Source organism: Mirounga angustirostris, unplaced genomic scaffold (genome assembly GCF_029215605.1).
Source record: "Mirounga angustirostris isolate CCGP_5_RB_7025 unplaced genomic scaffold, mMirAng1.0.hap1 SCAF_3, whole genome shotgun sequence".
NCBI classification, from domain to species: domain Eukaryota; kingdom Metazoa; phylum Chordata; class Mammalia; order Carnivora; family Phocidae; genus Mirounga; species Mirounga angustirostris.
Window position 1 is genome coordinate 186,443,597 of NW_026991711.1, and position 13,244 is coordinate 186,456,840.

At 45.8% G+C, this 13,244-nt stretch overlaps 1 protein-coding gene across 9 annotated transcripts in view; it reads right to left on the reverse strand.

Annotated features, from left to right (window-relative positions):
* Positions 1-690: 690 nt before the first annotated feature.
* The window catches only part of SP110 (SP110 nuclear body protein), a 41,388-nt gene continuing 28,834 nt past the window's right edge, over positions 691-13,244 (reverse strand). For 2 of the 9 annotated variants that reach the window (XM_064587224.1, XM_054505981.2), the window contains 6 exons: positions 12,900-12,944; positions 7,167-7,282; positions 6,352-6,460; positions 5,970-6,041; positions 5,266-5,406; positions 1,549-4,170 (listed from right to left, as the gene is read on the reverse strand). In XM_064587224.1, the coding sequence (XP_064443294.1) occupies positions 4,060-4,170; positions 5,266-5,406; positions 5,970-6,041; positions 6,352-6,460; positions 7,167-7,282; positions 12,900-12,944 (594 nt within the window). In that variant the 3' untranslated portion in view covers positions 1,549-4,059. Of the gene's footprint in view, positions 1,523-1,548; positions 4,171-5,265; positions 5,407-5,969; positions 6,042-6,351; positions 6,461-7,166; positions 7,283-12,899; positions 12,945-13,244 lie in introns of those variants that run through there. The other 7 variants (XM_054505977.2, XM_054505980.2, XM_054505978.2 and 4 more) reach the window with 6 other exon arrangements.

Sequence of the window (13,244 nt, forward strand, 5' to 3'; positions counted from 1 at the left end):
TTCTCTAGTCACTCCCAATAGAAAGCTTTTCCGTGTTTCATTTTTGTAGCCTCAGCTCTGCCCAGCTTCAGGGGACCACTTTAGAGTCATTTATAACCTCTGGTGTCATAGCTTGTGGGGGGGAGCAGTCCTGGGCTGACCTGGGCTCTCAGTGGCCCTGGCCAGCAGGGGAGGGGAAGAATGGAACCAAGCTGGACCAGGAAGGGAGAAACAGCCTGGGGGCAGAACTAGAAGGGGTCCCTGGGAGGAGGCAACTGGCCTGTGTGCAGGGGTGTCATGGACGCCAGAGGGTGGGCCTCGGAGCGGGAAGTCAAGAGAAGAGCAGGTGGGAGCCTACCTCCCGGAGGGACTGGGAGAGAATGAGGGTCAGCTGAGTGGACCAGAATTAACCAGACCCGGCTCTTACAGGTGGAAATAGTGTGGACACCAGAGGAGCAATAGGACAACAAAAGGGAGCCAGAGGGAGAGATGGCTCCTGGGATGGGGTCTTGGTTGTCATGGCAACTAAACTGATAGCTGTTGAAACTTTCAAAGGAATAAATGACTCTTTCAGTGTTGTTGGGTTTCTTTTTCCTGTTACAGAACAAGCCAGAGCTGTGCTAGGAGAAAGAGAGACGTGGTTCAGCTTGCCAGGGCCAGAATGGAAGAGAGGGTCACAAATGGATTCACAATCATTTAATACACAATAATCCTGGCCGCTGGTAAACACTGGGGGGGTGGGGAAGATCTTTTATCCTGATGCACTGACAGTGAGCTGGGAGGAGAGATCTGCACCGCAGGGACGGCCATCTCTACGCCCCCCCCCCCCCCATCTTCCCTTCCAGAACGACATCAGGAGCGGGAGTCTTTATGGTCCTGTTTGTCCCCTTCCCACATCGCAAAACAAATTCTATTTCTTTACCTGCTTCTCTTAAGTCAGGGTTCAAGCGGCCTCCACCCTTTCCTGGATCATAGGTGGTCAGTCCGCATCATAGTTCACCCTGCTGTGGAAACACTGGGGGACTCTCTCTCCATGGTCTGTTTATGAGTCTGTGTCACCAGGTACCAGAATGGAGGCTCCCACACACTCCGGCCCGAGTCCCTGGTGGGGGAGGCCAGCGGGGTCCCAAGGTGCCGCTCGCTTCTTGTGTTAGTCGGCCCGGGCTGCAGCAACAAAACCCCAGCTCGGGCAGCTTAGATGACAGGTATTTATTTCCCACAGCTCTGGAGGTTGGAAGTTCTGGATGGAGGTGTCAGCTGATTGATTCCCTGCGGGCGAGAGCTGGATCCTGGCTTGGAGGGGGCCTCCTTCTTGCTGCCTCCTCACCTGCCCCTTCCTCTGTACGCATGGGCAGAACCATCACGCGGGCTCTTCCTCTTTTTATAGGGACAATCATCCTATCTCATTAAGGCCTTATGCTTGTGACTTCATTTAACCGTTAACCCCTTCTTACAGGCCTTGTCTCCGAGTACGGGAGGTGCAAATTCAACATATGGATTCGTTGGGGGACACAAGTCAGTCCATAACACTCCTCCACTGACACTACATAAGAAGGAAAAAATCAGAATCACAGGTCAGGACAACTTAGTAGTAGCAGTAACTTTTTATTTTTGTCTTGAGAAAAGAAAAGTATTGTGGTAAGAAAAATTTGCTTGGTTAATAGAGAGCGATGAGCATTATTAAAATGATAAAAAAAAAATTGACCATAGAATTGCGATTGTTTTGAGTTAGTATATTTAAGTCTTAGACTAATGACCTCAGAAGAGGTGTGCTTCCCAGAACTTGTTTTTTCTTTTTTAAAAATGATAAATAGGGAGGCCAGAGAGTGGATAGCCAGCATATGGATAATAGATGTTCTTGAAAGAGAGCCCAGAACAAAAGGATCAGAAAGATTTAATGCAGCTGCTGAAAAAAGAACTGGATATGTATATTGAAAGGGCAGAGTGCCAGGCAAGATCAATGATAAGAATATTACACTGAATCCTGTCCTGTCAAAAATATATAACTATAGAGAGAACAAGGAAACCTGCTATGTGTCTACACACTAACAAAGAAACAGAATTCTGACTTCACGGGTGTAGGACGAAAATGCCCAAACCACAGTGGACCAAAGTCTAAGTTGATTTTGAAGGTGAGAAGTTGTGATAAAATACATACTGTAGCCCAACAGTGAATTTATGAAAACAAAGAAGACATTCAGAGCTGTGCAAAGGCTCAGAAAACATGTCACCTGTGTAATCTTCTTTTCAAATTACCTAAAGATACACTGACTGAAAGAAGGAGCAAAAAAAGAAGGAAGAAGTCACTGCAAGAAAAGACCAGCATTGATGTTGCTCTCATGAAGATAGGTTATCGTAGTTTCAACTTGTGCTTTTCAATTTAGTAGATATTTGAAGTAACAATTTATATAATGTAAAAATAACAAAATAATGGCTTATATAATATAATTGAATAAAATTAAAATAATTAATACAAGTAAAAGTATGCATTTAATAATGTTAATAAATAGCCATATTATAAAATAGTGAATTCCTCCCCATTTGAATTAGGAAGCTGAGGGGCATAAAAAGTGACAAACACCTTGGCTTAAATATGTGGCTCATTAAAGATAATTTATTTTTGGCTCTGAATTTATTTATTTATTTTTAAAGATTTATTTATTTATTTGAGAGAGAATGAGCACGAGCTGGGGAAGGGGCAGACGTGGAAGGGCAGAGGGGGAGGGAGAATCTCAAGCAGACTCCCCACTGAGCTCAGAACCTGATGTGCAGGGCTCTATCTCAGGACCCTGAGATCATGACCTGAGCTGAAATCAAGAGTCAGATGCTCAACAGACTGGGCCACCCAGGAGCCCCTGTCTCTGACATTTAAAAAATAAGTTAAAAACACATTTGGAAAACTTGCAGGTAAATATTAGAATTAAAAACTCTTACAAATGGGGCGCCTGGGTGGCTCAGTTGGTTAGGCGACTGCCTTCGGCTCAGGTCATGATCCTGGAGTCCCTGGATGGAGTCCTGCATCGGGCTCCCTGCTTGGCAGGGAGTCTGCTTCTCCCTCTGACCCTCCCCCCTCTCATGTGCTCTCTCTCATTCTCTCTCTCTCAAATAAATAAATAAAATCTTTAAAAAAAAAAAAAAACAAAACTCTTACAAATGCCTTCCAGAATAGAAGGTGAAAACAAAGAAAATGTAGACAAAAATCACATGAAAGTATTCCAAAGAGAAGGAATAAAATAATATGGCAGAAATAAGGCCAAGTATAAACAATACATGCAATGAATGACTTCTTAGAAAACTATAAAAGTGGAACTGATTCAAAAAGCAAGAGAATATCTGAATAGTTTAATGACCCTGAAAAAGCAGAGAACATGGTCAATATTACCTCTACAAAGAATGGGAGGCTATATAATTTTATGAGTTGGTTCATTTAAAACATTATAAACTATTCCAGAGCATATAAAAGTAGAAAATTTTAGGCATTCTTGTGCCAAGCTGGGATAGCCCTACATCTGATTTTGACAGTACACAGAAGCTTACGGACCAACCTCCTTCATAAATGCAGGTGCAAAATACTGAAAAATACTCTCTGCAATGAAATATGAAATATATTATATATATATATACATATATATAACAGAAACACTATATAACAGAATATACATATAAAACAGAATCAAAATAATTTCCACACAATTTAGGATTCAACTTAGTTTCTTTTTCATAGTGGTAGGACTGTAGAGATTCTGAAGCTATTATCTTTGTAGTTTAGTTGAGCAAATGAGAATAGATAACTGTGGGAGAAGAGAGATGGACATATTGGCAAGGAAGAGGCCTGTGGTGTTGGCTGGGGATTAGAGGTGTATTTTACACACACGCACACACACACACACACACACACACCCCTTTTAGGTGTAGAGAGAAACAACAACAAAAAGGAAGGCATGATGATGGTATGAAGGCTCTGGCTTTGAGTCAAGAGGGCTCCCAATAGCATCCCAGACTCATTGACTGTCTAAAGATGGCCAGGGTCATGTCATCCGGATCCTGAAGTTGGGGTGCCTTAGTCTTTCTAGAACAGGGTCAAAGAGTCTGGAAGCTGTTTTCATTGGCTTTGCAAAAAATAAACACCTCTTTGAGGTCCTTTTCAAATTCTGCCTCCAAGTCCAGTCCTATCTGACCAAAGTCGGAAGCCTGAAAGAGAAATAAAAGCAAACAGATGTCTAAGGACAAAGAATTAGGACCACCAAAATCACTTGCATTTTTGCATTTTTGGCGGGGAGCCCCTCCCTGCCTGTCCCGAATGCTGTGCTTCCCCAGCAGCCAGGCAGACTGCGCAGGGCAGGGGGAGATGCTGATACCACAAATATTGAAATGAGCAAGGCTCTGCCCGATTCCTAACTTGGACCTGACAGGTGGTCAGGACTGGAGAGCTGATTGTGATCACTGCAAAGCCTGAGCTTGGGGTAAAATAGATAGAGATAAAGCATTTCTTGAAAGCCCAGCCTCTGAAGGAAAGATGAGCCTTCCATTCTCTGAGGCTGAAACTGGGCCAGGCCTGGAGGGGGCTCCCTGGGTAGACTCTCCTTCCAGCTCCACGTGCAGACACCAGTTAAAAATTTGTGGTTCATGAACATGCCAATTTGTGCCATGGAGGAAGGGAAGGAGGCTGGGTGGAGATGGAAACCTTCCTTAGATATCTCCCAAGAAATATCTACCCAAATGATAGTATAAATCAGGATAAACTCAATAGACTAAAGTTGACAACCCGTTGGCTTGCAAGATAACTCAACTCTTGCTACTGACAAAGGACAAAGCCAACACCATCTGAGGACAGTTCTGTAGGTTTGGGTCCCCTGGGGAATTTAGGAGTAAAAAAATCCAAGCATGAGCATCCTGGGAGTTTAAGTTATTTCATAAAGTTTAATTCCTTCACTTATTTCTGTTTTTCTGAGGCATGGAAAACAATGCAGCCATGAACTACCTTTCCTCCCCGTTTGAACAAGGAGGCAGGATGAGATCGACTGTTCTCAGCGTGACTATCCCGCTCGCCCTAGAATCAGGGACGGATTTTCAGGCCCTGTTTACAAGGATTCTTCCCTGTCCTGCTTGCTGTCCTTTCTGAATTCCTCTCCACCCCTGGAATTTAGAGGCCGCTTTCTTCTGTAATCCCACTCCTTTTGAGCTCTCTCCAGGACGAGATTGGTACAATTCTCTCAACGTCCTGCTGCCCCAGAAATTAGGGAAAAATAGAAAGGAGGTGCGGAGGAAACAGGAGACACCCCTTACCTTGTAAAATGCTTTATGGTTGCGAAAAATCAGGCGCATGTCGCGAACAAACCACGCCACCGTGTACACTTTCTCAGTCAGCCGTTCCTTAACCAGGTCCAACCACATGGCTTCCTTAAAGGGCTCTCCATAATCTCGAATCTAGGGACAAAGCCACCAAAAGGGTGATATTAACACAGCCATTATTCCTGGAAGGGATCCAACTGAAATACAACAGAAGTGATGATAATAAGCATCAGACTCGTCTATGCCAGGCACCGCCCTGAACACCGCCACTAGGTTAGCATGTGATCCTACAACAACCCTATGAGATAGGTCCTATAATTACCCCCATTTTCTAGGTGAGGGAACCAAGGGAGGGAGACGTTAAACAATCTATCCAGGATTTCACAGCTAAAAAATGGTAGAGGCGGGACTTGAAGTCTCCTGAGAAGGTGCTCTAAACCCTCTGCTGTCTGTAAGAAAGACATTCCCCTGAAGAGCAGGCGAAACTGAGGTGCCCGGGAGGCGGAGCTAGTTGCCCGGGGTTCCCAGAACCAGGATGCGCTGGGTGGAGTTTGAACCAGGTTGTCCCCCTCCAGACTCTGCAACTAAACCTGCTCTCTGCAAACAGCAGTGCCCTTAGGAGTCACACTCCCAAATTCCAGAACGAGCTTTACATAAAAGAGATGCCCCAAGGACAAGAATCATAAAATGTCACTTACATTAGGTGGGGTTTCTGCAAAAAAGGAGCTTTGTGGATGACAGTAGGCCTTCAAGAGGAGGAACTCACATTTCTGTAAAATGTGAAGAAAGCTTTAAAGGGAAATGCAGCTCAGAGAAAGCGAAGCCGGACCCGTGCCCAGACAGACGGGCACAAGCAGGAAGAGCCAGACACAGCCAACCGTCCAACCACATTTGCCAAAGAGCCGTGGGGTGTGTTGAACTCTGCTTGGACTCTGTTTGGGCACCGAATCGCCATCCTCGGAAGCGAGACACTGCAGGCTCCCTCAGGTACCCATGGGCGCCCTTCCCTTCCCCCTCTACCTGTTGGACTTCTCACATGTCCGGGGTAAGGAGAAGGCTTGGGGTTGGCACCCAACTCACCAACTGCTCCTCAGGCTGCATCTGCCTCTCCAGGGCCTCAGATTCCCCGTGACACTGCTGCCTTCCCGAAGACTCTTTTATCCTGCAGAAGGTGCAACTCCATGGGCTCCTGAGAGGTCAGGCATAAGTGAGCAAGGGCAAGGCCCCTGGAAACAGCCCCTGTTCCTATGGCTGCCACCATCCTCCTTTCAGGCATGGCCGATGGACACAGCTGGGAGATGAAGGGGACACCTCCCAGAGTCTCCAAGACCCCACGTGGGGCCTGAGCCCCCGACCCTCCTCCCATGGAGGGTGGCAACAGGGGGTTCAGTGTGTGCAGGGTGGTGTCAGGGTGAGTGGTGGGCTCTCCTCTCCCCAGCTGAGCTGCTGGGAACACAAGGCGCCCTGCCTGTCACACCCAAGTGTCAAAACTGGGCCTTAACCCCTGGGGACCTAGGCTTCTATCAGCCCGTCGAGCCCGTGGTGAAATGCATGAACCAGGCCACGTTTCCTGCCTTGTCTGAAAAAGCACAGAACATAAACAGCTGGTGTTTCCCATCCTCAATCCCCAGGGACAGGAGTCAGGGTCGTAAAACTAGGAGAGGACACTACCCAGGGCCAGTGGCAAGGTGGAGTCAAGGTGGCTCAGTCACAGACTCAGAACCAGAGGCTGTCACGATACCACACGGAACCCAGACTGCTGCCCCATCCCGAGACTCCGGGTCACACCTGAGCCACGACGCTCACGGGTCCTGCTCTTCCGCCTGGAGTTGAGCCTCCAAAGGCAGAGCCCGGGCAGAGTCTGCGTGCAAAAGGCAAGGCTGGGTCTCACTAACCTCTCCGCCTCTGCGGACGGGATGTGACAGTCCTCATGAAAGGCTCTTGGACAAGTGTCACAGCAGAGCAGTGGTCCCCCTCTCCAGCACACCTCACATTCCTTGGAGTTTTCCCACTGGAAGGGGAGATAATGCAGCAGCGCTGGGATCAGCACTGACACCAAGGGGCTTTGTAACACACCATCCTTGTGTGTTCCAGAGTGGATGTTTCCAACCTGCCTGACCGCGGCGCTTCGGGCGAGTGCTGATGGAGGGCGAGCCTGGCTTTTCCAGCCGCAGACGGGCTCACGGCAAGAATCATCAAGCTGCCCCTTGAACCATACCTGTCAGAGCTGGAAGGGATGGAGGGTCCTTTAAGCCCTTTCTACACAAAGTGTGGTCTGAGGACCAGCTGCATCAGCATCACCTGGGAGACATGCAGACCTACTGAATTGAAATCCATTTTAACAGGATCCCAGATGGCTTGGAAGTACATGAAAATTTGAGAAAACACAAAGCTTTAGGCAACCTCCTCATTTTACAAGTCTGGAAAGACGAGATGCTTTTTTATTTTTTTTTTTCTGCAGAGTCAACACAACTTAATGCCTGAGCCAGACTGGCACCCAGGCTGCCTGTGCCTGGGTTCAGAACGGTTCTGTCCACTGTGTGTCATCCCAGGCAAGCATGCTGGGCAGACCCAGAACAGTTCCTGACATTATGGCCAACAAACAAACATAAAGACAGAGAGCTGCTGTATAAATGGGTCTTTTTGTGGGCCTTTGAAATCATTGTCTTTCTCATGGCCTTCAATTGTGAACCAGTAAATTTTACAAGTGATCTTTACTGCTGGATAAAGACCTACAGGCAGGAGCCCCTGGTTCCACTCCTGACCCTGCAAGATGGACAGTGGGACTCCACACACAAGGACATGTTTTCTCTGCACTAAAGGTAGGAGTCAGGAAGAGGCATCTTTCTAGGTGGTGAAAAGGTGGGAAATAGACCATCAGGAGCTGGAGCAAAGGACTGAAGGAGCTGGGGATCAGTCATATCTAAAAGAGAAATCCTGCCACTACCCTCAACTGTCCACAACAGAAGTACAAGGACCTGCGTGAGGGCATAAGGGATGGAAATGTTTTGTCCATTCTCAAAACTAGCCACTCAGAGGGGTGCCTGGGTGGCTCAGTCAGTTAAGCATTTGCCTTTGGCTCAGGTCACGATCTTGGGGTCCTGGGATCGAGCCTTGTGTCTGGCTCCCTGCTCCGTGGGGAGTCTACTTGTCCCTCTCTCTGCTCATGCTCACTCTCTCAAATAAACAAAATCTAGCCACTCAGCCAGAGTAAAAATTCCCCTTGACTTGGGGATGAGTTCATCTCTCTCTTAATTGGGGAGGCTTCCTGAGCAAATTCCTCTACTTACAGGGGCCCCAGGACTCCATAAAGAGGGCTCCCCACCAGCCCTGAAGTTCAGGTGATCTTTCTGGCCTTCCTATCCTGAACTTCCCGGTCTGCTTTTCTTTGTCCCTGGAATTGACACTCTATGGCCATTCTTGCCCTCTGACTGGCCTGCCCAGGTCCAGAGTACAGACCCCAGTTCCCCAAGTAGCCCATACCTACCCACTTCTCCTAGTTGAGACCCCAGTTGGATCCAGAGCCCCAGCCCCTCTGTAGTGTGAGCACTCATAGTTTTTTTTTCCCTTTTTTTTGTAATGCAAGTGCCTAACTGAAGCCTTGATTGCTCCAGCACCCCGATAAACACAGCTATCTTGCTATTTCTCAAGTAAACATTTCCAGCCACACAACTAGATAAAGAGCCAGGCCACCAATCCTCACTGAGACTCCTTTGTTTTAGGGATCTCGGTTCATTTCAATAACTGACTATTTGGGCCACCTGTTTGTTTTTTAAATTTTTTTTTAGATTTTTATTTATTTGAGAGAGAGAGAGAGAGCAGGGGGAGGGGCAGAGGCAGAGGGAGAAGCAGACTCCCCACTGAGCAGAGAGCCCAACACTGGGCTGATCCCAGGACCCGGGGATCATGACTTGAGCTGAAGGCAGATGCTTAAACCACTGAACCACCCAGGTGCCCCTGGGCCACCTTCCCCCCACCCCTTCCCACACTTTAAATTCTAGCTCTTATGTTTTAAATTCGCCAATAAAGATTGAGCCAGAGAAACCCTAGGCCCCCACCTCTATCCCAATAAAGGCAGAACCTCAAACCTATGCTCATTCCCTCTCTCTCTACCTCTTCTTCTACCTCTATCTGTCTCTCCATCTATCTCTCCACAGCCTCACTGTATGGCCCCAGATGCACTTTGTAATTTCCAGGTCCTGTAAATAATAAACTTTTTTTTTTTTCCAGTTTCCTGATGCTTAGTGCTGGAGGGCATATTGTGATTATAATAAGAACCACAAAGGCTGGTCCAACTACAACATCGGTTATTGATAGGCTGTGACCAACACAAAACACCCCCTTCCCTAGGCTCTGGAGTGGAACAGTTTCCAACACACATGATATGACAGAGAAAGAGAGAAAGGACTTACAGCTCCACAGCCGCGTTCTGACTCTTGCTTTTATGTTTGATGTCTGACGGCTTCCAGTCCCACTCCTCCCTCTTTCCCTTTTGCCACATCAGGGCGGCCACTGGCTAAGGAAGCTCATGGGCTCCCCCTCTTGGCCCCAGTGAGAAGTTCAAACCAGACAAGCTCTGCCCCCGCAAGGGAATTCTCACCCTGCCCCCCCCAATAATAAAACCTTAGGCCACTCCCCCTCACTACTCAGGCCATTTTCACAGCAGCTTGGGAGACTGCCCTTCTCTCCCTAGAAAGCCTCAGTATGTGAGTAATAAATCATTCCGTACTCTCTTGGTGCATGTAGTGCATCATCAGTTTTGATATCTGGACCCAGTTTTTGGTGTAGGGCTGATCCCACTTCCTTGCCAGCAATCAGAAGACAACTGGCTCAACAAGCAAGGAGTCTCAGTGACTGGGGTCTGTATTCTCTTGCTCTGGCTTGCTAACTGGTTCCACTAACTGGCTTCTGCTTTAGTGTTGCTGCCTGCTGGGCCATGGCACTGAGGTTGCAGTCATCCACCATGAGGCACCATTCATTCTTCCCAAGTTTAAGAACAGGCCAAACTGGACAGTCAAATAGAGAAACAGCGGAGGTAATCACTCCTGTTTGAAGTAGATCTTGTATCATGAGTTTTGATGCTTGAAGTTTATACTGGATTCTACTAACTCTTTTAAGAGAGGGAAAGGTCCATGGGTTCCATTTTTTTTTTAAGACTGATTGTTATGTGTCAAAAACTTTATTTTACTTCATTATTCATTGGGTAAGAACATCCATGCCCACTGTGGGATATTTTAGAGCAATGAGTATTATGACCATGGGGCATTTAGGCAAGGCAACAGTTTTGATGGTTAAAAGTGAGGTATACCTGTTTGTCCTCTATTTTATCTTTGGTAATGCCCCTAAAAGTATAGAGGGTAACTTGTTTAAATTTAGTGGGATATAATTACTTGCAAAGGAGCTCCACCCATTAAGGTCCTTATAGCCAGTATTATTGAAATTACTGACACCAACCGCTTGGCAACTGGCAAGTGTTTCGCTGTCCCAGATTTGGCTAGGAAGTTCTGCTTTGTGCCTCTTTCAACAGCATCTCAGCTGCAGCTTGCCATCACCTCTGTAGGGATACACCATTACTTTTACATGGTTGCCTACAGTACCTCAACAGCTTTACCATCACATACAACCTCTGCAGGCAAGATCTTAACTACATCCTACTTTCCCCAGGAGCACAAATATAACACCACATTGATGACATTGTTTTCATTTGACATACTCATTCAGAATGTATAATTATTCACAAAGGAGCTCACAAAAAGGGATAGGCCATTATCTACACACAGCATAAGGCCCCATCAGCTCAGCAAATTTCTGGGCATTATTTGGTCATTTGAAGTCTGCTCCATCCCTGAAACTGTCAAGAAACAATTGTTGAAAAACCCTCTCAATACCCATGACTATTGCCCAACATCTTTACGCCTTTGAATTCAGGGTAACATGTTCCTCATTTATAGATTTTACTTATGTCCATGTATGCTTACTTGTAAATTGGCCTACTTTGAAGAGAATCCCTTTAATCAAAGGCTCTAGAATCTGTCCCAAAAAAAAGGCAAATAAACTGTTCTCCTTAGTTCCCACTATACACCATTAGAGTAGCCACTGCTGTCTTCGTACTGGGCCCTTCTAGAGATGGAGGCTCTCGCAGGCCCTGAGCCTATGACTTTGTACCAGCTGCTCATTTTACCTTGGGTTATGGGAGCAGCGTCCCCCAGGGAAGTCACAAAGCATATGTTTGGAGTATCAGCATCAGGTTTCTTGATAGTACACAGATACAAAGATAGACACCAATGGAGACAGGGTATGTTGCTGAGCAACAGTGATGTATTAGATAATGTGGCTGAAGAAAAGGCCTGCATTCATCCATTTGTAGTCATTACAGATTATCTCATTATCCCAATGTGGCTGCTAATAGGCAGTACCGAAATGTCGGGTCAAGTGTGCTTCTGACTATAATGTGCTGAGCGAGAAGGAACTATAATATTGGGGCCATTAATTAATGCTCTGGATTTAAAATATCTTTATTGTTTTGTTTCCTGGTTACAAAAGTAATAAATGGTCATTATAAAAATTCTACCTGTACATAAATGTATAATATGGAAGGCAAATGTCCCATATAATCCTATCCCAAAATAACCAATTCATTCAGATATATTTTCAATCATAGACCTACATAGTCACATAAACAAGATTGGGCTCCTTCTACTACTACTACTATTACTAGTTTAAGCTTCTGAAAGCTTTCTTGACCTTAGAACCTTTGGGTGGTTTTCCATTGACTGAGGAGGCGTCTATACCCATGCATTTTTTTTTTTAAACACATTTAGTAGATATATCAGTTTATTTTATAATTATGATGGGCATTTGTATTCTTCCCTAATTTTTGGTTATTACAAGGAATGCCCCTGTACACGTTAAGGTATTTCAAATCAGCATGGAAAAGATGTTTTATACAATAAACAGCTTTGGGAGACGCCTTGTCTTTTTGAACTTTGAAAGAATCCAGCCAAGGGTCAGGCCAGCCTCCAGGGTAACATGCGAAAGGCACCATGGGAAGTTCATGAATGAGATTTGTATCTGGAGGACATATTTAAGCAAGTGAAGAAGGCTGAGGAGGAGCGGCTGGTGTAGACAATGATGACGGCCATTTTCACCTGGAGGGATGCTCTGCCCAGACAAAGCTCAGTTCAAACACTATTCCATTTTGCTGCTACTGATAATGAGCTCGTTGAATTGAGGACTAGTTGTGTTCAATCAAGGATGGTCGTCTTACTCTTTCACATACTGTTCTTGTCTACCTCCATTTCATAATTACTTTTCAAACTAGAGCACTCTATTTCTGACACCTTTTATTTGTATTCATCCAAATATCCAAGTCTAAAACACGTAAATCATCAGTTTTTGTCCTAGTCTTTATTTTAAGAGTTATTTGTGTCCCCATCTCAAATTAACTATGAAATTATGATGGCACATACATGTATCAGTGTGCCAATGCCATTGTCATGAAGACGCAATGCCTGAAAGTAAAGGTGACCCAGGGCTGGGGAACTTGAGGACTCGAAGGTGAGCCTTTGGATGCAGAGAGTCTGCAACATGGTGACTGAAAATGTGGTAGAAATTCATCTGCTCTTTACCTCTCTCTTGACACTTATTCTCGGAGGACAGAGCAAAAGTCCTTTCTGAAAGAGAGAAGGGGTCAGTGAATGAGGTTATTCTAGAGGCTCTTCTTTTGTCCACATCGAAGTTCCCACTTCCTAGTGAATATTTGTACCTGGACATCCTACTGGGTCTCAAACCCAAGGTGTCTAAAAAAAACATTAGCTCCATCCTCCAATCAGTTCTTCTTCTGGACTTCACTTGATAAAATCATTTTTTTCCCATTACTCAAACCCAAGACCCATTAGTCCTTCTTTCCCAGTTCTTTTCTCACCCACTTTTCCCCTCTCCATTTCTCCTTCTGTAGGTAAAGTCCTTATGAT